We start from the raw sequence: 27,444 nt of genomic DNA, 5'->3' as shown, positions 1-27,444 counted from the left end.
TAACGATCTAATGTTTAATTGTCCCAAAGACATATTTATACGTTTTTTCTTTCTTTTCTTTTTTAAAAGGCTACAGCACACAGAAGGCTTTGATGCAGCCTCTCAACTGCACAGAACGGTTGAAGAAATGGTAGTTATTACAAAAACGGCCAGCAGCAGGTGGCAGCAGAGCAAAAGAGATCAACCAGGGCCATGTTGGAACAAAGCTGTTTTCCCCACAGTTTGAAGTAGATTTGTAAATAATGATGAAACTTAGCTCTATTATAATTCTAATTGCTGCAAAACGGAAACGTATATAAATATACTTTTACCAATCTTTCTTTTGGTAGGTTCCATATTTTTATAGCAATTGAACACAATATTCTGTGGGCCTGGCAAAATCTGTAAAAATACTGTACAGTAAAACAGCCAGGAGTGAAGGGGATTTCTTCAGTAAAAATGGCTGGGAGTGAATGAGTTAAGTGTAAATGACAACGCCAGCAATGCTGGCAAAGAATTGGCACTTTGGAAGAAATGTGTGTTTAAATATATGCCCCATTTCTAATTAGCTGTCTAAACTATACTACTATACCATTAAAAAACACAAACAAAAAAAAAACGGTTACCCTTTGAAAATAATTTTAGTGTGATTTGACTAAGGTTTTTATTAGTGCTGTGAGGCGATTAACATTTTTTGAATAATTAATCACACAATTTCCCTAATTAATCAGGATAAATCATGATTAATCAAGTTTTCCTACTGCTGCTTCTACTTGCTTCTTAAAAGCTTGTAACAAATTTTTACTTGAGTAAAATCTTGGAATTAATGGAAAATCTTCAAATAGAAAGTATATTAGAATCAAAGAGCTTTCTTTGATGTTTGAATACTTCTGTAAAATACAACTGTCAAACAAAACTATGAAAATGGACTCAGCTTTACAAGGCCATCTTTTTTCTCATAGAAACTATTCTCACTTCTCACTGAGATGACATGCCAAAGACTAATATTAAAAAAAAAACACACACACACACAAAAAAAATCAGGCTCCTGCAACACTTGTAAATCTTAAGTTGTAAATACAGTGCAGTCTTGACGACTTCCCCGGAAATTTGGGACCGCCTTGCATGAATCTTCTTACGTCACAGAGATCTCTTCTTTTAAGCATGCATTGTCCTAACAGAGGTGCCACTTAAAACTAACGATGTCATAAATTTTTCCGGCTAATGTGGCACATGTGAAGGGAGCGCCGGTGGGTGGGGTGAGGGTCTGGTGATTTGAGAGGAGGGATGATGAGATTCGGTGGCCTAGCCCAAGCAATGAACTTGATTAAACTAATCTCATCTCTATCAAAGCTTCCCTCTGATCCCCCTTGTCCCATTATTCACGGCAATGGGATAATTACACTGAGAAGCACGGGGCAAGACAGCTAGAGCTGTTACAGGCCCTCTCAGACCCTGGGCTATACGGCTCTTCGACAGTGCGTCCGGTTCATTCTAAACACAGATTAATTATGGTCAATGGGATGGTTCACATCTGTCACTCTTAGTGAGGAAAAATGGAAATGATTCCTCTGAAGATGATGAAGGATGTATATTAAGTCATCTGCTAGTCGGAGGTTCAATAGGGTTGAATAGGGGCCGCGTTTTAATTTTGACATTTGTCAGAATAATGTGGGAAAACAGCAGGGGTCGTCCTAATAGCTTGATTGTACAATCACTGTGGTAGAAAACCCACAACCTCATATGTAATGACACCTGCCTCTGATGTATGCAGTCGATTTAACATAAACCTATACGCCTATATATGGACGTGTACAGCCATTTTCATGGCATTCTGTGTCAGCAAATTGCACTTCATAATTCTGTATTATTAAGTCTGTGTTTAATGAACAGATCTCATTCTGTCATTAATTTTTTACAGCACGCTTTTTAGCAGAAAATCAGCCGAATGCTACCACAATCTTGAAATGTATGTACTTGTATGCGTGCACACATTCTATTTACGACTTCCAAGTATGCAAATTAAACCGTGAACATAATAATATATGTTTATGCAAATGAAGCATGCTTCAATGTATTAAGCAGAGGGCCCGGTAGGGTACTTGCAAATATTTTCCTTTTTAAGTAAATGTTTTCTAATTAATAACACATAAATAATTGAGTAATGCAATATTTATGTAATCAACTGAGAGGTGTTTATGGTACATCTGCAATCTTTCCAGGCACTTACATTTGCTGCTTTTGAGTGCTTTTCCACATATGGAGAGTGCAATAAAACGTTGTGGGGGTTTATTCGAAAATAAATATAACCCTGAACAGCTTCATGGTGCCGAGTGTATTTAAAAAGCATTTTGTATTTATTTGGTTGCTGTGTTAGACCTTTTAATTTTTATTAAGAGAAGCAGTTAAGGGTGATTTCAGTAGCGTCCTGCAGACCATTATGGTGTGCAGACACACACACACAGTGCCAAGCGCACATCCCAAGGGAGGATGAACAGACAAGACTAACAGACAACCAGTCAATGTAATTATCTCCTGGAGTGGTGTTTGTGTGTGTGTGTGTGTGTGTGTGTGTGTGTGTTTGTGCGGAGCTCCGGTCAAAGCTGTGTGGCCCTCTGTGCTTGTCTGCACGTTGTTTTCACCACCACAATGATTAGGCTTCTTGCGATGGTGTTTTTCCTCCCATTCAGTCTTTTAATGCTGTCCCGGAGGGCTTACATGCAGTCACTGACAACTGACCACACCACTTCAAACTAACAAGATTATTTGGCTGCACACTGTCAATGCTTTCCTGGCGCTCTCTATTACCTGATTTAGCAAATATTCTTTTATTTTAAATGCAGGTACTATATATATATATATATATATATATATATATATATATATATATATATATATATATATATATATATATATATATATATATATATATATATATATATATATATATTAATTAGGGGTGTGCCCAAAAATCGATTCTCATAAGAGTTGCGATTCTCATTTAGTACGATTCAGAATCTATTTTAAAATTTTAAATGCCCCAAAATCGATTTGATTTAAATTATTTTATACTGTCTTCCTTTTGTTTGTGTGTGCCTTTATTGGGAGCGCTGTTCATGTTGTACCCGATTTGGCCACTATATATATATATATATATATATATATATATATATATATATATATATATATATATATATATATATATATATATTATATAAGTATAAACTCCTTGCTGTTACTTGGTGCATTAGTATGAAAAAAATATATGCATATTTGCATTTAAAATGGAATCCAATGCAGTTGCATTAATCACGTATGTTTTATTGAACTTGACCTGATCAAAACAATAAATAATAATTGAAATCGATTACAACCACAGCACTAAATAAAGTGGCAAAAACACTCTGCTTTTTTGTAAAATAAAACCTATAAATTTTTGTTGAGGGGAGTAATATCGATTTGATATCAATATATCGCTTTTATTTAACCCAGCCCTAATATATATATATATATATATATATATATATATATATATATATTCGATTTGATTTCGATTTTTGGGTCTGCAATTCGATTCAGAATCGATTTTCAATTAAGAGCGATTTTTGATTCAAAGTGATTTGATTGACAATCATTTTTGCTTCGATTTCTAGATGTTCAATGAATCGTCATGATCTACTCCAGTTTGACTCGCTAATGCTATTAAGTGCTCTACTCGCGGCACTTTTATCACTCAAAAGAACGGCTCCACGCTGAATAAAAACATTTTTGACAGAAAAAAAAAAAATATATATATATATATATATATATATATATATATATATATATATATATATATATAATAGTATTGTGATAAATCATTATTTGATAATGATTCATTAGTTACTCTGTGATTTTCGAACATGTTCGAACAAGTATCTAATTGTGTCCTTCGTTTTTTTAAAGGCCTAATTTGCCACCGCAGTTGTGCATTGACCACCTGGCTGTTTGTGCTTGTCAACACATGGAGAAGTTCATCTTCCAGCATTTTTAACACCGTCAGCATCGGTCCGTCTCCACGGTAAGTGGAACGTCATCAAATGTTTTCTAAAAGCCTTTGTAACCGTTTAGACTCCATTAACCGACTTTCTCAAGTTTAATGTCCTGCCACAAATGCATTCATTCAATGGTTACAGTTGCCCTAAACAATTATGTGTCCCTATTGGATGAATTGTGGACGCAGTATTTAAAGTTGCACCTTTATATAATGAACAAGAAGCGCCTGTTGCATTACAGTATATTATAGCAGGAATATCCACGTTAAACTCAAGAGCGTTTTACAGCTTTATATGCCTTTTTTGGGGGGGGGCTGGCTAAGTACGCATTAGGTATTTTTCCTTGAATCATATCTTAGGTAAATCATCATGTCTTGCTTGCTTGGCTATTAACAGCAGTGTCCTTTCATTCCCGTTATCTCCAGACTCCTGATTTACACATTTTAGAACCTTGGCCATATCCCTTACCTTCCAAGGAGATAGTGTAATTAAATTTGTACTTTTTACAAGTCGTACTCGATAAATCTGAATAAATTAACAAGGCATTACGAAGACTGCTACATTAAATTTGCATAGTGTGTTTAATGAATATGCAAGTGCAAGTGAAAAGGTCTGCTACTGTGAACTCTTGAAATTAGCATAACTACTTCCAGCATGTTTCTTAAATAATGCTCTCATTTGCACATCACTGAGTTGGCTAATTCTAACTTCAGTCAGTGTAGCCTCATAATTAAGACTCCCGCTTTAATTTTTAATGAAGTTTACGTTACATCAATCCTGACAGTAATGAGAGGGACATGGAAACAAAAAGGGTGCTAATAATTAAATCCACCAGCCAGTTTGCGGCACAGTAATTCCTGAGGAGAAATTACATGGCTAATTATTAATTTGCTATTCATCCCATTCCACGGATAGACTCGCATAACGGCTTGTCTTGGTACCAGTTATGCTGAGATGCAAAATGCCTTTTCACTGCCCCCAATGACTGGGAGGTCTTACATGGATTTTAGTGCACAATTAATCATGTTGACGCTCACGATTAAATGCTTTTTATTGCTGTCCATTTATTAGACCATATTACCTGAGTTGGTTTAGCGCCTGTTGAAGTCTGTCACTGGGATGAGGACATAAACAGGGTAATGATTGAATAACAGTGCGGATATGGGAGCAGTTCATGACTGGAGCAATATTTAAAGCCCAAAAAGCATTTTAGAACATTATGTAAAAATACTGTCACTCCCTGAAGTTATTGCTGTTTTTTAGAGTGATAAACACATCAAGAACATAGAAAAATAAAGACAAAAACATGCCTGTTTTAAGTTCGATTTACACAGACCAAAAAAAAAGAATACCATTTGTTAACAATGAATTACTCGATCATGTGGGTTACGGTACATGTAATCCATAATCTGCTCAGGAGGTTGAGAAAGAAGAGAGCGTTGGAAATACTGAATGTTAAAAATCCCAAGTGGCCTCTTAAGCCTTGAGGGATGAGTCCTGACGTGTGATTAGAGTCCGAGGCATGGACCTGTGCCTTCATACCTGAAAGAGAGAAATTGGGTTACAGCTGTTCAACAGTGCTGAGCACTACGAGACAGACATTTTTACAACGGCTCTAAATAATCTGTTCTGAGATCTTAACACCAAAACCTGTCCTGTGGAGGACGACATTTGTACATCAAGATAATTATCTCACAGTAGATATACATATACATACATATATATATATATATATATATATATATATATATTAGGGGTGGTAATCTTTGAATGTCTCACGATTCGATTCAATTCAGATTTTTGGGTGTGCGATTCGATTCAGAATCGATTTTCGATTAAGAAAGATTTTTGATTCAAAATGATTTGATTGACAATCATTTTTGCTTCAATTTATAGATGTTCAATGAATCGTCATGATCTACTCCAGTTTGACTCGCTAATGCTAATAAGTACTCTACTCGCGGCACTTTTATCACTCAAAAGAACGGCTCCACGCTGAATAAAAAAAACAAACTTTTATTGAAATAACTTGATCGTGACTTTTTCCTTCTACTCTCTAATGTGGCTACAACTTAATAGTATATCAGATCGTGTGGAACCACACTGCCCCTAAGTGGCCAAATCGGGTACAACATGAACCGCGCTCCCAATAAAGGCACACACACGAACAAAGGGAAGACAGTATAAAATAATTAAAAAAAAAAATCGATTTTGGGGCAATTAAAATTTTTAAATAGATTCTGAATCGTACTAAATGAGAATTGTGATTCTTATGAGAATTTATTTTTTGCCACACCCTTAATATATATATACGTATATATATATACCCCAAGCAAGCCTTTTGTTGACATTTTGTATGATTTTAAAATGTAATGAATGAAAATTAATGTAACCCCTTTGGATGTGGTCCTAAAGCATTGAACTGTCATTGTGAATTCATTTTAACTTCCCATATGTTGGTGCCATGTTGTTTTTTAGACTGGAAACTCGTTGGGACTCAAAACAGTTAACAGCACCTCTTTTCCCTCTATTTTGCCTTAGTTACTTCAAGACTGCATTAGTCAGCACCCAGTTCTAGTCAATTGACTTGAACACTTAACAATCAATAAACCAACTAATTAATTATTATGTTTGGCCCAAAGACACTTACATATAAGCAGGTGTTCCATTTTCAAAGATGATAGCAGATGATATCTGTCACTTTCAAAAACACAGCTGCCATGTAATTGAAGGGTGGGTAAAAAAACAAAACAAATCTGCTTTTCCCATTTTCAGTTCAAACCGGTTTCATGTAAACGGGCCCTCATTCTGCACAAAAGAAGTTCAATTTTGTTCAAGATTTGACGTTCTCGTCCATCCTTGTGTCGCAGCGTCATCATGTATTGTATTTTACCTAAATAAATTAAGTGCATAATTGCTTGAGATTAATTTTACGGCTGCACAATGAATGGAAACATGTTTGAACATTAAGTGCTTAACTGGATTCTGAAGTATTCGGTTTAGGTGAAGGGTATGGGATTTTTAATAGGTTTTAGGTGAACTAATGAATACACACTCACACACGTGCACACACACGTGCAAAATAAAAAAAAAATAAAAAAGAGAGAGCAATGATGATGACATGTCAAATCGGTAAAATTACCGAATGAACAATACTGAGCTCTCTCAAAAAAAAAATGTATTGATGGTCAAGTGTAATCAACAGTAAAGTGATAAAAAAGCATGACCTGTGAGATTCATTGCAAAGTAATTACTTTTACAACTTTCCCAATTCTTTGTATCTTCAGTGTGACACGTCTTCAAAGTATCATCCTCCTTGCTGTCACGACAACCGCCTGTTCCGTTGAAAGTTAATTATTTGGGATCGTAATGGCGCTGGTTTAGGCAGGGGAGAACCAAACAAAACATTTCCCGAGACGATAAGAATGTTAATATCTCTGCGCTGCCGGCAGTCTATGTGACCAATAGTGATGCTTCTTGATATGGGAACAGCACTTGACATTTCATCGGAATCTTCCCTTTTCGTTCCCCATCAGTCCATTATAATAACCCAAACCTTAACTCCAGATCAAATTTGTTTGACAGAAACGTAATTACATTCTTTTGTGTGCGTGCCGCAGCCCGTGTGTATTGTTCCCTGCCCGTGATTCAAATGCTTTGCTTGCCGCTGAAGTACTTGTTCCCGAAACAGGTCAGAGTCAACAGCATTAGTTTCAAGTGTCGCCTCTTAAGGGCCTATACTAATCAACATCACAGTTCATTTGTTGGGTTGCCACTAGCCGTCAATGACAAATCCCCTACACCGAATGCTGCTTCAAGTGTCCTTTATCAACAAAAGATTTCAGAAACCTAAATACATATTCTTCTCTCAGCATTCGCCACGCTGTCGGCGGGGCCTAGCGCGGGGTTGCATCTCCACTCTGACATTGCAGTCTTGCGGAATAATGATGCCTCAATGTGTCCAGCTTTTCCTCGGCTGTACGAATATTCAAGCCTTGACTTAATTAATGTAACAAAATCCTTGTTTCCTGCGCCGTTTTTGATTAGTTGTGGATTAACAAGACCTTTATGTTTTCCTCAGGTTAGCTTCCCGTATTACTAAACAAATGAATTAGTGCCTGCAAATGTGTCATGCTTATTAGCTCTAAGCAGAGGCATATTTGTGTGAGCTGGTCAAGCATGCAGGAGCAGTATGCAGCATGTTCGTGCGACTTTGCATATCTCCGCAAAGCGCTTTTGTGATATACTGTGAGTCTTACAACAACATATTTCACAACCCAATTAAGACAAGTCAATAAAAGGGCCACTTAATGAGATTACATATTGTCAGTATCTCATTGTAATTAGAATTCGAAAACTAACTATTGGGTAACTAGAAAAGCTTAATTGTGCAAACATGCTTTGGCAAGTGACAGTTGGGCGCTGCCTAGTAAAATACATTGTGGTGGTATTCGAAAATGCATTTCATGGGGCTTTAATATTTTCTTATGTTTCGTGCTAATAATTTTGTGCTTTTGTGTTAATAGACATCATGAGTTTTCCACTTATATGAATAAATGCCATTGTCTTGTTTTTTTAGGTACATATACATATATATTTTTTTTATTTTTTATTTTTATTTTATTTTATTTTTTCTGTTAAAAATGTCAATATTAACTTATTCACTCCCAGTCATTTTCACTGAAGCAACCCCCTTCCCTCCCGGATGTTATACTGGATATTGACTGATTTTGCCACGCCCACAGAATATTGTGTTCTATTGCTGTAAAAACATTGACACCTACCAAAAAAAAGATAAGAGTCTCTTCTTTCGTCAGGAAACAAAAGTATACAGTATTTCTATATTTTTCAGTTTTGCAGCAATTAGCATTAGAATATAGCTAAATGTAATCTTTATTCACAAATCAGTTTAGAGCTGTGGTTAAATTACCTTTTTTTTCAACATGGCCCTGGTTGATCTCTTTTGCTCTGCTGCCACTTGTTGTAGTAATAGCTACCATTTCTTCAACCGTTCTCTGCAGTTGAGAGGCTGCATCAAAGCCTTCTGTTTGCTCTAGCATTAAAAAAAAAATATATATATATATATATAAAACGTATAAATACGTCTTTGGGACACTTAAACATTTAAAATAGAACGTATTTATATGTTTTGGGGAGCAAATGAGTTAATAATGAATATCATAAAAATGATATGAGGGGAAAAAAGCTATCCATAATATTGTACTTTGTAAAAACATACAGTTATTTCATCCATCCATCCATTCATACAGTCATTCATGTTAGTGAGGGGCGTTGCTTTGGTCGCAGGCTTGTAGTGAAGTGAGGCTACATTCAAAACTCGCTAGCAGTGTAAAACAGCGAATTCCTTTATTTGAAAAAACAAAACAAAAAACAGCATATTCCTTTCAAGGGAAGTTGAGTCCAAAATGTTCCTAATGATATGGACTGTTCATACCCTCTAGTCTTAACATGGTATTCTATATATATATATATATATATATTCTATAATATTGTTTTTGTGCAATATGAATTAAGCAGAAAAAACTAGCATTTTTTAAAATCTATCTCAGGGGGTTGCCATTTTGTCACTTGCTGTCTACTGAAAATGACATCACATCTTGAAATCTGTGATGTCATTTTCAGTCGACACCAAGTATCAAAATGGCCGATCCCACAACTTGTGAATGTCACATGACCAAACTCAGAAAACAGGTGTGTAGTGTGTAGTGGTTATTACCTGAGCCCTAAGCAACTGTGATGGCATTTTCAGTCGACAGCAAGTGGTAAAATGGCCGCCCCCTGAGATGGGTAAAAACAGGTGGATTTTGCTGCTTAATTCATATTCCACAAACACAATAATCAGAATGCCGAGTTTATGCTAGTGGTGGTACATAGAACTTTTTACTGCACAAAAGATTTTTTTTACTTGACTTCCTCTTTACCTTGAACTTTTAATAATACTGTATTGTTGATCACATTGTATAATTTAGCTGGATGTCCAGACATTAATTACAAACTTTTCAACACAATTTTGAGACTTAAAATAAAATATATATAACGTACAGAATTAACCTTCCCTGTGGGTGTCCCCATCATCAGACGTGTGTTTTTGTTTACCAGCGTCATAAACACCTTTCATATTGTTATTATTATTATTATGTATTGTGTTGTTCTGGTCTTTGGCTTGGTTCGCCATCCTTGGAGACGCAGTATTTCCCCCATGTATTAGATGAAAGACAGAAAGAAAATGCCCCTCATTTGGTCCCAGTTGGTTAAGTGTGTCCCGATCACTGCCAAGGTCTGGATGAACACGAGTCGCACAAAAGACCGTGCCTTCCAACCACACAATAAAAAAAAAAAAAAAGGATTTGCCTGATGTCTTCTATCCCCAAAGGAGTGACTTGTTTGTGGCGTTGCTGTAGCGGCCTAATGAACGCCAGTGTCAACGAAATGATCACAAGGATTTTTTTTAACCTTAATTCTTCGGATTAATTCCAGGTAAACAGTCAAGTAGAAACTTCCTTTCTGTCAGAATTAATAACAGTTCCCCCTGTGATGAAGAGATAATAGAAAAGTGAGGGCGAGAGAGAGAGAGAGAAGAGGGGTTGGAGGTTAAACCCACAACTTTGACCCACAGAGGTCAAACTGTAAGTAACCCACTATATCAATCCATTTAGTGCTCTTTACGTCTTATGTCACGTTTGATGTTTCCCCACATCATCACTGCACCGTAGTTACGATTTCCGAAGCCCCCGTTCCCGTCATCTTTATCCTTCCATTAATATTATTTCATCCTGTGATCCCCTTCCTCATTGTGCAGCTCAAAGCCCTCCATCTAATTTTTATCTTCTGCGAAATGTAACGCTTTGTGACTGAGCTTAATTCATATCTTTTCTCCTCCTCCTGCATATTAGCCCCCCCCCCCTCTCTTTTTTTTTTATCTCTCTGCTTCACGGTGAAAGTTCACACTCCTGTTGAGATTATTGTTAATATATTATGATCGAAACGTGGCTCCATATTGCATTATTCGCTCATTTCCAGCTATGTAGCCGGGAATCTCCATAATTATCGCTGGCGTAAAAAAGCCGTTCGTTACGAAACATCTTATAGTAATGAGGGCCTCCCGCGTTTCGCTCGCCATATTGAAATGGACGGTGTCATATTGTTATTCTGTTTTTCTCCCTCTCATCTTCCTCCCCCATTTACATCTCCTCGCTTTCACCGTCCTCTTTGCCTCTCTTCTCTTATCTGTCAGCAGATAACTATCATGTGTAGTTTAATAGGATGATTTGTTGTTAGGCAGCCGCGTGTCAGAATAAGATGGGAAAAAAAGCTAAATGATGAAATGAGCGGCGCGAGCGGTGCTGTCTTGTCTGTAATGAATCGTGCGGTGGGTTGAGGGGTGCGCGGGGGGTCTCTGTTTTGGTTCCAGTCGGCAGCACAAACACGGACCTCAGGTAGCGCACTCATCAGTCCTGCTGTTTCTCACCATATGGAGTCAATGATCTGGGAGAGATACACGCACACACGCACACACATACACACACACACATTTTTAGATATCTAGACCTGACTAGCCAAAAATGATAATGTTCAGTTTTGATCGACGCAGTCAATGGCAATATATTTATTATTGCATGGTTGTAGTTTGCATTTGTGTTAAATCTCCCTGATGTGTATCTAATATTTTGATTCTCATGTAGCTACAAGGTATCCCGATAAGGACCACCACCCCTTTGTGAGGCCGTGCATTTATATGGGGATAGATTTGTCTCAAAATTATTCACACAAATAAATTTGTGATTTTCCCGTATTTGAGAGATTCACAGATATATGCACAATTTTCATATTTGTTGTAAATGTTATGGCATTTATCATGACTTATCGTTTTTAGATATTGGGAATTGTTGAATATGCATTTATGGGTCAGCGGGCTGGCACATTATTTTTTTTTCATCACATAAGTGTCAATATATTCTGATATAAAAGTTCCAAACGTTCACGTGTTAAAAGTGCCATCCCTCCTCCATCCACTAGGAGGCAGTGTTTCTCTCTGCATTGAATGGGGACGAAACATTTCCTGTTTCTTGTTTAAAGATTGGAAATAAAAAAATAGAAAATTACCTTTTATCTGATATTCTATTATGTTTTTATTAAATACAAGTCAGGAAACAAAATATAACCGTATTTTGTTTCCCTCTTGTTTTGCCTTGATGTGGAAGAATTTCTTCTTCGCTGTGTGGAAAAAAAAACTAAATAACTGCAGAAGAAAAACATATTCCTGTCAAGGCAACATAAACTCGAGGGAAATGAATTACAGTCATATTTTGTTTCCCGGCTTATGTTAAATAACACACAATAGCTTTTCAATTCCCAATTTTAGATAGCCTATTTAAAGTAGACAGCAACACTGCCTCCTAGCGGACGGAGGAGGGACGGGCCTTTCCACATGTGAATGTTTGGACCTGGTGTGTGTGAGTATTTTGAGACTGTGTAGTGTGTGATATTTGTCTAAATAAAAAGTAGATGCTTGTGCCCGCTGGTTCATAGATGCAAATTCAACAATTCACAACAAATGATATAGATAAATGCTCACTCAACATTAACAAACACGTGTAAATCACGCATATATTTGTGAATATGAAAAACGTATTTAAAAAAATCGTGAATATTTTGTGAAAAATCACGCATATATTTGTGCGACAAATCTGTCAGTTTGTTTATCACGAATTACAATCACAATAATAAAAAAACAATTGTGAAATAATCTGACAGTAAATATCACAATAAATCGTGGCTGGATATAAATTAATACTACAGTACATAAATAGTTTAGAATGGCCCGTTTAACCACTTAAACTCTCCCGTGGTTGTCCCCATCTGAAGGTCGTATAGTGAAACTGCTACCCCTTCATATGCATGACTTTTCTTTTATCATGGGTTACATATAGCTCATAAATTTCAAAAAAATGTTAAAAGCTTTGTACTAAAAATAATTACTTTTTTTTTTCAAAAAAGAAACACGATAAATTCTTGATTGAAAAATCTTCTTTTTCTCCTTATTCTTTCCAAACATTTAATTGGATGAAAACGCTGCAGTACAAATTGAATTAGACGTTCCCGCCTCCACACAATTGAGATATCTGTTACAGATGATGTAGCGTATAATGAATGCCTAATTTATGTAATTAGACCATTAAGCATAATCCGAGCATATGCTCAGAAAGCCCCGAGGTCTTTTTCCAGGTACTCCCTCTGATGTCACCCCGCACAAAACAACTAATGGAGTGGGACGAGGAACACTTCTAATATCCGCTGTTTGATCACATGTAAGAAAAGAGGAAAAACATGCAAAAAAAAAAGTAACATTAGTCCAGATGAGGCTTTCACGCATGCAGCGTTCTTCTCCCTGCGCATATATTTAGCATGGTGAGGATGGCCTTTAAGAAGTGCGAGTGTCCCGTCACACGGGCTCATTTTGGCATTGAGGAGCTCCTTATGAGGGCCCTCCGTCTGCTAATTAATTGTCATTCTGCTGAATATTCATACCTTGCCATCAGAGCGTCCTTAATTGCACCGTAAAACATCTCCGGGGGGGCTGAAATCACCGCGGACTTAATTAGAAGCGCGGACCTATTGGTTGACTTGGAAATTGTTTTCCCTCGCACGCTAATGCACAAGCCATGACAAATCGCTTGAAAGCCTCAGTCAAGAAAAAAAAAGTGTATTTAAAAAAAAAAAGCGTTTTAAATTGACGCATTCTTTTCTCTGACCAATAATTTCCCAAAACGAATAAAAAAGAAAATCTGGAGAAAAATACATTATTGCATTTATGAGCGTTATCCGGTTGTTGTTGTTTTTGTTTGTTTTCTCCTCCACCCCTGCATGGCTCTGGGTGGCAGCATATCTCAACTGGCCTGTGTGTGACAATATTGTTTGGCTATCATTCGCTGCTTTAGGATGAATGGCATCGATCCTCTTTTAACAACATTTGTTTCCTATTGTGCGTCGTGGGGGCGCAGCAGAGGAGGGCAGACGTGTGAAAGTGGCTGTTTGATTCTCTTTTTCATCCCCGCGACCTCGGCTTTTGTGTCTCGTCACCCTGGGAATGTCACGCCTCACTACTCTACTTTAAGATGTTGCAGAGAGTGCCCTTTGTTTTCCCTCCTTTTTTTTTTTTTTAAAACCTTGCACAAAATTGTTCTTGGGTGTCTCCCCCCCCCCCCCTCCACTTCAGACCGAGGCACGGTTCACAAGTGCGATGCAATTTGGCTTATCCCAACCTTTGTTGGGCTTTTTCTACAAATGACCAAACATAGTGCAGACTTGATGTACTGCATGCTTGAACTCGGGAGTTGGGGTGCAGCTAAGAGCCCATTCAAGAGTCATGGTGGTATTTTCAGTGTGTGCACTGGACACTGACAAAGGCCCTATACTGATATCCCATCATGACATGAAAAAAAAACATTTTTTTTTTTACTGCACATAAACAAATAAAACAAAGATGAATGATTTCATTAGGCGTAAAGAAGAATGGCGCGTTAAAGCACACGTGACATTTATAGCATTTGCAGAATTAAATAAGCGTGAATTCCACATGATGTGATTGACTTTTACACCCACGAATTAAACACAATAAGAATTCCCCCCACCTCAATATATATAGTTTTTTTTTTTAAATGCGAATGAATGGGTGTCAAAAGTTGTTTATCCATGGCGATGTGTAGTCATTATCCGCACTTCCTTTTGCACAAAACCTTTTGGACTGAACATTAATAGGAACTGACAGGTGTTAAAAGCCACTCTGCAGGGGAAAGACCCCCAACCACCACGATAAAAAAAAATCTAAACGTGCACTGTTTAAAAATATTTTAAGTGTGCACTTGCAAAATGATTACATTTTTTTGTCCCGAATTATCTCTGAGCTGAGACATCTTTTTCTTTCTTTCTATTTTTTCTTCTTCTCAAAAATGTCCCCCCGCAACGCGATTCTTTTCTGTAATCCGTCAGACTGGTGATGGGGCGCATTGTGGATTTATTGGGGTGGCGGCGGTGGTGAGAGAGGATGGGGTGGGGGTGAGGTTTTGGAATTAGCATAAATTATGAGCAAATCTGCGTGTGCGTGTGTGTGGTCCTCGCCATTGCAAACCCTCCAAGCGGAAAGGTGGCCCTGCGTGGCCAGAAGAAGAAGAAGAAAAAAAAAAGGCTTGAATAGCAGTCGTTGAAAATAGGCTTCCCATTTGGTTTTCACATTCATATAATTGACTTATGGATATTTTATACAGTTTTCCAGCACACCAACTTGAAGGGTTTATTTGCATTTCTGAAGTACTTTTCAGCCTGCTTTCCATAAACACAATGGGGCTGATTGCCTCATGAAGTTGCAGTTTGAACAGCATTGTTTGCATTGTCGTGGAATGTACACTTCCTACGAAATGTTTACTGTTCATTTTTTTGTAAACAATGGAACAATAAAATTAAAATGAATTAAAACGAATTATTATTATACATTTTTATTTTAATGTTAGGATGATTAATTTAAAAACATTATTTTGTTAAAAATTATTGTTACCACGCTGTAAAAAATGCGCACAAATCTAAAATATACTAAACCGACTGTTGTTTTTGCACACAGGCCTTTACACATATTTTAATAAACATACACGCGCATTTCCCTTTTAAAAGAAATCCAAACTTCAACTCCCGACGCCGTGTTTTGTGAAATCTCCGTGCAAGTGTCAAGCATATAAGCGCATACCTCCACACACTGAGTGCCTTCGCAGTTCAATTCCGGCTGGCGAGCCTTTTCACCCCTTTTTCTGTCTTCAAATGGAAATGATTTCCATTGGCCCAAGGTGTCCATGTAAATAGGTGTAAATGAAACCAGATTATGCCTTCCTCCCTCACTCCCTCCTCCTCCTCCTCCTCCTCCCTCTCCACCTCCTCCTCCTCCTCCCATGGCAATTGTCATGTGATAGCAAAGAGGTGGCACATTAATGGAAGCGCCTCGGCGGGGGTCTTTTCTGCTCATGTCACTACATAAAACTATCAGATGGTTCGAGGAGGGCCATGGAGGCATCATCCGCTTAGTCCGGGACGCCCCGATGAAGTCTTGTGAGCTCCTCTAGCGCGGGACCGGCTGAGAAAAAGACGTCCGAGCAAAAGGCTGGGGGAAAACAACTCCCGCATGAAGAAACTCGCAGCACGGAATTAAGGGTGACTACTTCTTCTTTCTTTGCGTGTTTTGAACTTATCGAGGATGCCTCGTCCGGGGAGAAACACGTACAGCGACCAGAAGCCTCCGTACTCGTACATCTCTCTGACGGCCATGGCCATCCAGAGCTGCCCGGAGAAGATGCTCCCCCTGAGTGAAATCTACAAGTTCATCATGGATCGCTTCCCTTACTACCGAGAAAACACGCAGCGGTGGCAGAACTCGCTCAGGCACAACTTGTCCTTCAACGACTGCTTCATCAAAATCCCCCGGCGCCCCGACCAGCCGGGCAAAGGCAGCTTCTGGGCGCTGCACCCCAGCTGCGGGGACATGTTCGAGAACGGCAGCTTCCTGAGACGCCGCAAGCGCTTCAAGGTGCTCGGCGCTTCGGACCATCACCTGGCCCCCAGCAAGCAGTCGGACGCCGCCCACTACCTCCAGCAGCAGGCCAAGCTGCGGCTGAGCGCCCTGCAGGCGGCCACCGGCACGCACCTGCCGCAAATGTCCACCTACAACCTGGGGGTGTCCCAGACCTCCACCTTCAAGCACCCGTTCGCCATCGAGAACATCATCGCCAGAGAGTACAAAGTCCCCGGGAGCTTGGCCTTCTCCACCATGCAGTCCATGTCTGCCGGCTACCCGCTGCACAACCAGCTCACCACGGCCTGGCCGCACATGTACAACGGCGGCGTGATGGACGCCATGGCGCCGAGCGACTACAGCGCTTACGGCGTGCCCATCAAGTCGCTGTGTCACGGCGCGCAGACTCTACCGGCCATCCCGGTGCCCATCAAGCCCACGCCCACCTCCATGGCCGGCTTCTCGGCGCTCCCGCACCACCTGCCCGCCTTCCTGTCCAACTCGCCCCAGTCCCTGAGCCCGACGTCCCCGCAGACTGCCACCAGCCAAAGTAGCCCCGCCACCCCCGGAGAGACGCTCACCAGCCCGGCCACGCTCCAGTCGGTGGCCGTGCACTGACCAAATGGACCCGCCGGGCAAAAAAAAAAAGCAACTGCTGGTATAGCGAACCCAAAGTTTATAAATCTGTGTCGTACGTCGGACTCTATTCAAGGCGAGTTGCTTATTGATTCGCTTGTTGTATATGTTGAATGTGTCGCTTTAAAAAAAAAAAAAAAAGAAGAAGAAGAAGAAGAAAAAAAAAACGTGTCCTGAAAGTCCAGCACAGTATTGCTCTTCAAGAAAATATAAATTATTTGAAAATTTCACATGGACTTTTACGTGTTGAACGGGGAGTTTTGTAAGGCCCACATACGCGGGGAGGTTTCAGTTTTATACTCGTAAATGTTTTGCACACTTTTTTCGTGTGGTCACTGTAACGTCAATGACACTGACGCGTTCCTCTAATAATGTCGAGGGCATACCAAATAGGCTATTTCCCAGTTTAAAAAAAAATAATCTAAAAATCATTCCATATCGAAAAGTCTAAATGTGACATGTGCTCAAAAATGCAAGATATGTGAATATTGCAAATAACCGAAACGATAATGTTGTAAAATGCACTTTTTAGTTCTACATTTTAGATATCTATTTTCCAGAAAAAAAGGTGTTCTGTGAAGCATTTAATTTAAAAAGGCTGTGGTGACCACGTGGATCAGTTGCTGTAAATTTGTACGTTTTCTTATAAAAGTGAAGCATGCATTCTAAACGGAAAAAAATGTGTTAATGTTCATGTTATTGTTTTTTTTCTCCCCCCCCCCCTCGTTATTTTTGTTTTGCAAGCATGCGTGCTTTTGAAAAGTGTGCAAACATTCTACAATGAATTGGGGGAAAAAAAAGGTCATCCAAATATTTTCTCATTAAAAGTGAAGTAAACAATCAAAAATGTTTCTTGTTATTATTATTATCATTTTCGTTGTACTGTAATAAATATATCATCACAATTTGCCTCCATAAAATTATTTTTAAAGACTAATAATTGCTATTATTATGTTACGTGCATCCCAACCTGTAAGATTTCCGAGTGGGAGACTTTTTCTTTTTCCTCGAAGCAGCACAGACATGATTTGTGCTCTGCATTAGAATGCGCGGTGCAGCCGTGGCATGGCCACAGCGCAGACAAGTGTGCTCATTCATCAAGATGCGCGTGAAATAAAGAAAATAGTCCAACAATAAACATTTCAACGAGCAATCTGCACCCCGGATTTGCAACGCGTTTAACACCGTCTAATGGAATAAGTGACGTTTTGCTATCACGACGCACGCACGTAACAATTTATAATATATATATATATGTATATAATAAAACACCGTTTGCATTTATTTGTTAAATTTGATCGTTTCTGCGTTATTTCAAATCAACTCAAGTAGTGTCAGTCCATCGTAGGGCATTAAACAAATACATTCCGTCACTTTATGCAAAGGACTAGATCAAATAAAGGCGATCGGGCCACTTCATTCTGCTTCATTCAGTCGGATTGAAAGTGCAAAGAATAGCAAACTTCAACTGGGCCACCAATGTAGATTTAGCCTTTTTCAGCAAGACAAAAAGCCTGATTTTTTTCACAAACACATTGCTGACTGGGGAACTAGGAAACGAACTGCGAGACCCTTTTGGAATTTAAATCCACCCCTCCCCCACCGACTGTTTGTACAACAGTGTCACTTTTTCCCCCCTCCTCACTTTTGTGTTGTGTGGCCAACATTAAGTCCTGATTGATTGCTGATGTTGGGAACTGGGACAATACATTACAAGCTTTTATTTTTCTCCGAATAATTAAAATAGCTCAAATGCACTAAAACTATTAGAAATCAATCAAAAGGTAATGTCACCTCATTATGGAAACATACAACAAACACAAATATCATTTTTTACTATTATCATTGTTTGTTTGTAAGGTTTGTAATGTAGAATTATAACATGAAATTGATGTTGTCACGAAAGGCATTTTTAAGCAAAAAAATTATTGGGTGTATGTTGTGCAGGTGAATTGCAAAAATATGTGTGTGTGTGTGTTCATAGGTTATATATATATATATATATATATATATATATATATATATATATATATATATATTTATTTATTTATTTATTTATTTATTTTTTCAAAGCTTTGGTATTTGAGACAAAAACATAATTTACAAATACAAATATAGATCAAAAGGAGCAAAATTATTTTCCAGATGTAAAATTGGGAAGAAACAGGTGCGAATGAGGAAAAAAAAAAAGAAGTTGTTTAAGGGTCTGTAGAATTACTTGAATCAAAATGAATAAATAAGTCACTCCCTGACCAAAAAGTCTTTCCATTTGTTGTGTTATTAATTTCACAACAAAACGCCAAAAAAATCGACTCCAGATGCAACTTTCAATTTGATAATTTCCCATCAGTGTTGTTGGCATTGTCCTTGTTGCTCCACTATGTTCCATTTAGACAACGACGAAGGTCATCTCCAGCGTGGGATGAAATATGGACTACATGCAAAAACCGCAGCGTTGTAGTTTAATTAAAATAATTCATTAAAGTGGAGGCCCAAGGTAATTAGCATGTATAATTTATGATTTGCTTAATGCATGCGGGCGGTGGCCTCTGCAATAAACTCAACTTAACCTCAAATACGGGGGAACTGATACAGACGGGGCTGTTGTTATTTACTATGTGTTTATTGTTTGGCTATTTGTCAAGAGGATGTGAGTGTTTCGTAAAACCTGCCCGTTGTCTGGCTCTGGCAAACAACTTATTTGTTTATGGGTTTATCTTGTGGATTTATGCTCACGCCAAAAGGAAAACTGTCAGATTTGTTTTGAAGGGGACATATTGCAGGATTACGTTCAACATACTATATATATATATATATATATATGTTTACCTGCTGGTCAGTGGAGTTGAAAAACAGTTCACGCTCGATGCTGACAGAATGAGGACATCTACAAAGAGCGGCAGGTATAGCTGGCCGTGTTTCCCACAGCAACCTGTCAAAAAAGTGAAAAAGGCTAAAGTAATCGCTGATGGACCAAACTCACATCTATTATCCTCTGCAAATGTGTCAAGTTTGGGCAGGACTTTGACATTTTTAAACATGCCTGCTGGCTGTTTTAATTTCTCCCTTGCCTTTTATATATATATATATATATATTTTTTTAACAACAAAGTTAACCAAATATTTTCCCTTGGTGCTGTGCACTATTGTAAACAGATTTAGTGGTTTATGCTCCTTGTGATAGATAGAATGGACTACATGCTGCGGAATGTGCACCGACTTCAAATTTCATCTCCGCATTTTTGCAGCTTGTCAGTTTTGTATTTTATGACTCAAGAAGGATCTCGCATCATCAGTCGTCCCAGACTAAAATACATGACACGGCGGTGAGGGGAGGGTAAAGGGCAGGTGTAGCGGGTAGGCTTGGGGGGGGGTTGAGGCAGGATTTCGTGGGCTGGCTCAGCCAAACACCCGTGTGTGCATGAAATTAGAGTGTCAACATCGGATTCATGCTGCTAGCTGGTGACTGTGAAACAAATTATGTCAGCGGGTGGCAAAACTCCACTGCAGCAGCAGACAGTGAACGTCAGAAGAAATTCTGATTTGGTGGATGCTTGGTTTTATTTCCACATAATTACTACCGGCTTGTTGTGAGATTATAGTTGGAGTCTTTACAAAAAGTTCAGCGCATTTTTATGTTCAGACTAGACTCGTTTATAGAGACCTTGAGTTTCATTGTGTTTGGTGTCCTGCGACACACTTTCCCAAAATGGTGGCCATTCTACAATCAATTTATTATCTTGTGTGCAGAAGAACGCAGGTTACAATTTCATTTGGATCACATTCAAATACTGTAAGAGTACTGAAGATCTCAACATGTGCCAAAAAATGGTATGTCTCTTCAATTTTGAGTGTGTTGACAATTTTTCAGGGTTTTTCCATTTCAAATAATTTAAGACAATTATTGGATTTTTTTCCCCCTTTGGTACATATTTCACATGAGCCTACACTGCATATCCATGATACAAAATAATTGGATGAAACCTGGTGGACTACATTGGTCCTCTATAATCACACATTTCTAATTTTTACATTTTAAATTTTCACACATATGACTCTACCAATTTATGGTGTGAAGTACCCCCTCTTAAAAACACATTATTCTATGATTTCAGAGTTTTAAGGAACTGAAAATGTTCATTTTGGGAAACTCCAGCCAGGGTGAAAATGATCTAAAGACTAAATTGTCTGCAATACATTTAAATTATAGTCCTTTTTTTTTTTTGCCTTGACTCCTTCACGTAACATCATCCTTTTTCTACTTATTTCATATCTTGTCAATTTAAACGTTGTATTATTCATTTCACATTTGAATATTTATGTGTCTCAATAACGTCCAATTCCATCCAGATAAGCTAGTGATGATTTTCAACAATATTGTGTGAAAATGTGCATATTAACTCATTCACTGCCATAAATTCATTTAAAAAAAGATTATTAAAAATAAGGGGCAACAGGCAATAAAAGTTTTTAATTGTAATTAATCGCATGACTTCACTAGTTAACTCGCGATTAATCACACATTTTTAAATCTGTTCTAAATGTACAATAAAAAATAGAAATAATAATAGAAATAGTTCAAATGAATTTTTGACGTTTATAGCCGTCAATGGCAGTGAATGAGTTAAAGTCTCTTGAGAACTTCTGATGAGCATATGACATGTTCTTAAGTAGTCTGTATGCTATTCTTAGCCATAGCCACGTCTATAAAACCAAGACTAACCTCATAAAAATCTTTACATTTTCATTACGTTTCTCGGTGCTTTTCATAGAGTCAAAAAGTTGTCATTCCAAAAAAACCCTTAACTGGGGTCAACTTTTAGCAAAATTCATTTAAAAAAAGATTATTAAAAATAAGGGGCGACAGGCAATTAACATTTTTATATCTGTTCTAAATGTACAATAAAAAAAAACAGAAATAATAATAAAAATAGTTCAAATAAATTTTTGACGTTTATAGCCGTCAATGGCAGTGAATGAGTTAAAGTCTCTTGAGAACTTCTGATGTGCATATAACATGTTCTTAAGTAATCTGTATGCTACTCTTAGCCATAGACATGTCTATAAAACCCAAGACTAACCTCATAAAAATCTTTACATTTTCATTACGTTTCTCGGTGCTTTTCATAGAGTCAAAAAGTTGTCATTCCAAAAAAACCCTTAACTTGGGTCAACTTTTAGCAAAATTCATTTAAAAAAAGATTATTAAAAATAAGGGGCGACAGGCAATTAACATTTTTATATCTGTTCTAAATGTACAATAAAAAAAACTGAAATAATAATAAAAATAGTTCAAATAAATTTTTGACGTTTATAGCCGTCAATGGCAGTGAATGAGTTAAAGTCTCTTGAGAACTTCTGATGTGCATATAACATGTTCTTAAGTAATCTGTATGCTATTCTTAGCCATAGCCACGTCTATAAAACCAAGACTAACCTCATAAAAATCTTTACATTTTCATTACGTTTCTCTGTGCTTTTCATAGTCAAAAAGTTGTCATTCCAAAAAACCCTTAACTGGTGTCAACTTTTAGCAAAATTCATTTAAAATAAGATTATTAAAAATAAGGGGCGACAGGCAATTAACATTTTTATATCTGTTCTAAATGTACAATAAAAAAAACAGAAATAATAATAAAAATAGTTCAAATAAATTTTTGACGTTTATAGCCGTCAATGGCAGTGAATGAGTTAAAGTCTCTTGAGAACTTCTGATGTGCATATAACATGTTCTTAAGTAGTCTGTATGCTATTCTTAGCCATAGCCACGTCTATAAAACCAAGACTAACCTCATAAAAATCTTTACATTTTCATTACGTTTCTCGGTGCTTTTCATAGAGTCAAAAAGTTGTCATTCCCAAAAAAACCCTTAACTGGGGTCAACTTTTAGCAATCTAAGTACAGCTCACTTCATTGATATATGAGTTCACAGGGCCAGCCTTACTCCCCCACCCGCCCATGATACCATTTTGAGTTCATGTGCAGATTTTTGTTACGCCCCCCCCGTTATTGGCTCCTCCGCGCGTCAGGCGGGTCGAGACAAGGTGAGACACAACCAACAGAACGGCATCCATCAAAGTTGAGGCTCCAGCCTTGACAAGCTGCAGCTATTACATCTGACATGCCTCTCTCAAGTCCTCTGCTGTTTTATTATTTTGCGCCGCCAACGACATCAGAGCGCCCCAGTTGCGCTCGGAGATGTAATTGGAGGTCGTGCGCGCTTGCGAAAGGGCGCGCTCGCTTGTTGGCACTGCAGTCCGACCAAATGCTTGTTCATGCACAACCTGAGTGTGGGAAGCCGGTAGAGACAAACAAGCGGCGTTAATGAAGCTACTTAACAGATTTGCCACAACAGTGTTTTTCCTTCTCAAGTGCTTTAGCCACGACGTGTTACAACTGTAACAGATTCTGTGGATTTTATCAGCCCGCTGTTTCCCCTTTCAAACAATGTGACAAGAAGCTAATTCTTCACCGCTCCTTCGGATCTTATCGTAGCCTCTCCTGCCGTAAACTAACACTTGCGCGGGACTTCAAAGGTGCGCGGGGTAGCAGAGGTGAGAAAGGGCCTCCATCCACTCGGGGCCAGGTACTTGCAGAGATGCGTAGGAGCTGATTAGCGGGAGTTACGCAGCGATAGCCCCCCGTGGGGCAGCAGCTGGAGCGAGGGAGGTGTGAGTTTTGACAGCTCCCGTTTCACCCCTCTGGGTAACTTTGCCGGGTCAGGGGCGTCCTCTGAGGGGCCGGGCGGGCGCCATGCTGCATAGGAAGTTGGCGGTAATTGCCTTTCAGCCAGTGGGACACAAGAAGAGGCTACAAAGTCCATTTCCTCTTTTGTGTGCGAGAAAAGGATTCCATCTCCTTTCCTACTGTCTGATAACATCTTGAAGAAGTTTCTCTTACCTCTTGACGCCATTGGAAGCCTTCGTCGGGAGGTGGCCCAGATGGCTGTTTGTTATTACATAACAAGGCGACATTGTTTTGTTAATTCAACTTCATCCGCCTTTGATCCAATCTCATGTTGTCATGGCTGGTGTGAAAATCCCTATTAAGTGCATGATCCATCATCCGAGCACTGCGCTCATTGTGATTGTGATTATCTCTCGCATTGAAATTCCACTTTGTTCCTTTGTCTCTTTGTTAGCGAGCACAATGTGGGGTTAATTAGCAGCCACCGGTAAACTTTGCGTTCCTGGATCCTTCATCACAGCTCAAGTGTGCTCTTCACTAGGAGGAACCAACCAGGGCTGCCGCCACTAACAAGCCCCAACACAAGACCCAAAGGCCAATCGAAAGCAAGCGGAATACAAACGCTGCGGCAACTTAATCCCTTTCAGGCTACACGAGCCCTGCGGAGGCTCAACTGCAATTGTTTCTACACTTCGTTAATGACGCTCATTGTGGCTCTCTTTCTCTCAGAAGTCTTACCGAGAACAGTTTCATGGAGACAAAGCTAAAAAAATAAATAAAACAACAACATTGTCAAATTGTATGTTTACATGGAACGTGGTTGCTACACTTGGCTTGAGAAACCCAAAGTTCACCAGTATTGTTTTGGTATGTGACACACCGGTCGGTACTTACCGATGCCTACACTGAAAAATAAATTCTGCTTTTTTGTAGGGATGTTCGATACCACTGTTATTTACAAAAACCTCCAACCTGAGACCATATTCAATTATTTGCGTTTTCAGTTTATGAAAAAAGTCAACAAACATCCAAAACAGCAACGTTAATCTGTCTGATAACAACCGTGTAGTTCACATTCCAGGAGAAACGCAAACCATTTTTACACCAAAGTGTTTAATAAAAACACACTACTAAAGTCTATTACACTGGGGAACACAATTTTTGTTGGGTTAGGTCTGAAAGCTGTTTTTAACTCATTTTTGGGTGCTTAGTTTTTCTGTATTACAAGTTTTTGAACAATAAGATCCCCGTACTCTTAAAAATATTTTTTTTTAAAAATCAAATAAATAATAATAAATACAAATAATAAAAATACATATATGTGCTTGTTTTGTAAAAAAATGTTCAAATATTGACATGAAATGAAATATGAAAGAAACAAGCATGACTGCAATGACTACGCAGTCAATATTTGGTTAAGGTCAGAATTCCGGCTTCTGAAACAATCGAGGTAACACGTTAACATGCGTGGCTGAAAGTGTTACTCCCGTTTACATGCTGATTTGTGCTTAATTGGAATAACCCGTTTGGACCGCGACGCACGGGCAATGTAATTATGTAAATAAATTCCACTTTTAACTTACTATACGTTCAATAAAATACATTCTATTTATGCCCCTTAAATAAAGTACAGTACAGTATTTTCTGGGCAATAAGCCGCTACTTTTTTCACTTGCATTCGACCCTGCGGCTAATACAAAGGTGCGACTTATCCATCAGATCACAAGGGGGCGCACTATAAAGGAAGCGCATGAGCGTCAGGCAGAGCAAAACAAACCAAGTGAGCCCAAATACAGTAGGAGAGACAGAACGAGAGCGAGACAATTTGCGCTCTCATTTTGGAAAAGTAAATTGCGGGAACCCGGTGCGGAAACATTAAAACACCTGTAGCATTCAAGTGCGGCTTATATGTGTAACAAACTTGAGTATTCCCCAAATTTAGCTAGCGCGGCTTATACTCAAGTGCGCCTTATAGTCCAGAAATTACTGTAGTCGGTTTCCTCCTCGCCCCAGAAGTGTGGCGACCGGTTGCAAGCAGCTCACACTTGGGAATTTTTTTCAAAGACGAAAGGCATCGACCAACGCTAAAGAGCACATTGATGACGACGATGATCATCATCGATGATGATGATGATGGTGACTCCGAGGTTGACGCTGAAGTTGCAAGCGTTGACCCGGCGACTATGACGACGTCATAAAGGTTCACGGGCTAGCGATGCTAACACCGGAAAACGCGGAGCACAACCGAGCACGCTCAGGCGGACGTTCAATCGGACGACGAAGAGTGCCCCGAGTCCAATGCATATTCATCGGAGTAGTGGGTACAGTCTGCTACTTGCTATTCCCCGGAAAAAAAGGGGTAACCCAGGGGTCTTATTCAGGTTATTCGGGTTATTGTGTGTGTTTATAAAACACGCCTTATAAAACCCAAATATTGCCAATATTCGGGTTTTAAAAGGGTTATTGCCTCATGTAAACGTAGTTAATGTTTATTTAAAACTATTGTTTTTACAAAAGATATGGTTACTGTAATTATTTTTGTGTGCAAGTAGTTAAGTTAAAAAAACAAACATTTATAGCTCTTCCAGGAGTGTTCAACTTGAAGACTATCACGTTTGAGGTTCCAACATTATAATCAGTGGGATCTTGCAAATATGGAGGGCAAGCTGATGACCAAAAAATAAACAAATAAATAACTTGATGTGCTAGAGAAAATCCAATTTTGGAATCAGCATGTCAATTTTAGTTTTCATCAACATAAAAATGTAGCGATCGTCTTTTTCCACAGCCATCGCTGTATGTTGTGTGTTAAATGTTTTGAAATGTTTAAGCAGTCTTGTGTCCGAATTGTCCTTGTCTGAGCAGGGACATGCTGTGTGTGTAAATATAATAATGGATTACCATGATAAACTGATACTTATGAGTAATTTACGATTCTCTCATCTTGTAACAGTAAGTAGCGAAGCCTATTTCGCTTCCTGATTTTTACATGAATAAATCAATCAGACTCGTACACTTTTATTGTCAATCATCTGCTCAAAAATTTCTTTCATTATCATCCAAAGTTGTCAGCTTTTGATTTATTAACATAAAATAATGCTGATAGACTGTTGGCTTTTATGTGCCGTGGGTCTCGTCTCATTTTACTTCCGTTCTTTTTTTTTTTTTGCAGTGCATGCCCCTAAGTTGACATCTTTTTTTTGAAGGATGCATCTTGCGATAAATGGAGTTACTATTTAAAAAGACGGTTTTATAAAAACATGTATCTATTATTAGCGATGGGCGAGTACTGATACCTGACCTTATTTCAAGGCAACGGCGGCCGTTTTATGATCACAAACTAGAAATGAGAAAAATAGAAAAGTGCCATTAATTCCATTTAATTTTAAGGAAATGCTTTGTTGAGATAGGTCTTTCCTTAAAATTATATATCAGTTTTTTATTATTATTTTTTTTTGGGGTGGGGGGTGTATCAAAAGAAATACGGATAGTGGTATTAGCAATTGGTATCACTATTTGTGACTACCGGTACT

The 27,444-nt window shown here is 38.4% G+C and overlaps 1 protein-coding gene across 2 annotated transcripts in view; it reads left to right on the top strand.

Moving 5' to 3' along the window:
* The window catches only part of foxb1a (forkhead box B1a), a 63,733-nt gene that overhangs the window by 15,596 nt on the left and 20,693 nt on the right, over positions 1-27,444 (top strand). Inside the window, exons 2-3 of one of the 2 annotated variants that reach the window (XM_077568285.1) lie at positions 3,925-4,039; positions 16,066-18,035. In XM_077568285.1, coding sequence (XP_077424411.1) covers positions 16,273-17,205 — 933 coding nt within the window. In that variant the 5' untranslated portion in view covers positions 3,925-4,039; positions 16,066-16,272 and the 3' untranslated portion in view covers positions 17,206-18,035. Of the gene's footprint in view, positions 1-3,924; positions 4,040-16,065; positions 18,036-27,444 lie in introns of those variants that run through there. The other variant, XR_013294484.1, reaches the window with a different exon arrangement.

This window comes from Vanacampus margaritifer, chromosome 6 (genome assembly GCF_051991255.1).
Source record: "Vanacampus margaritifer isolate UIUO_Vmar chromosome 6, RoL_Vmar_1.0, whole genome shotgun sequence".
In the NCBI taxonomy this organism is placed as follows: domain Eukaryota; kingdom Metazoa; phylum Chordata; class Actinopteri; order Syngnathiformes; family Syngnathidae; genus Vanacampus; species Vanacampus margaritifer.
Note: the sequence above shows the minus strand (reverse complement) of the source record. Positions and strands in the feature narration are given on the sequence as shown.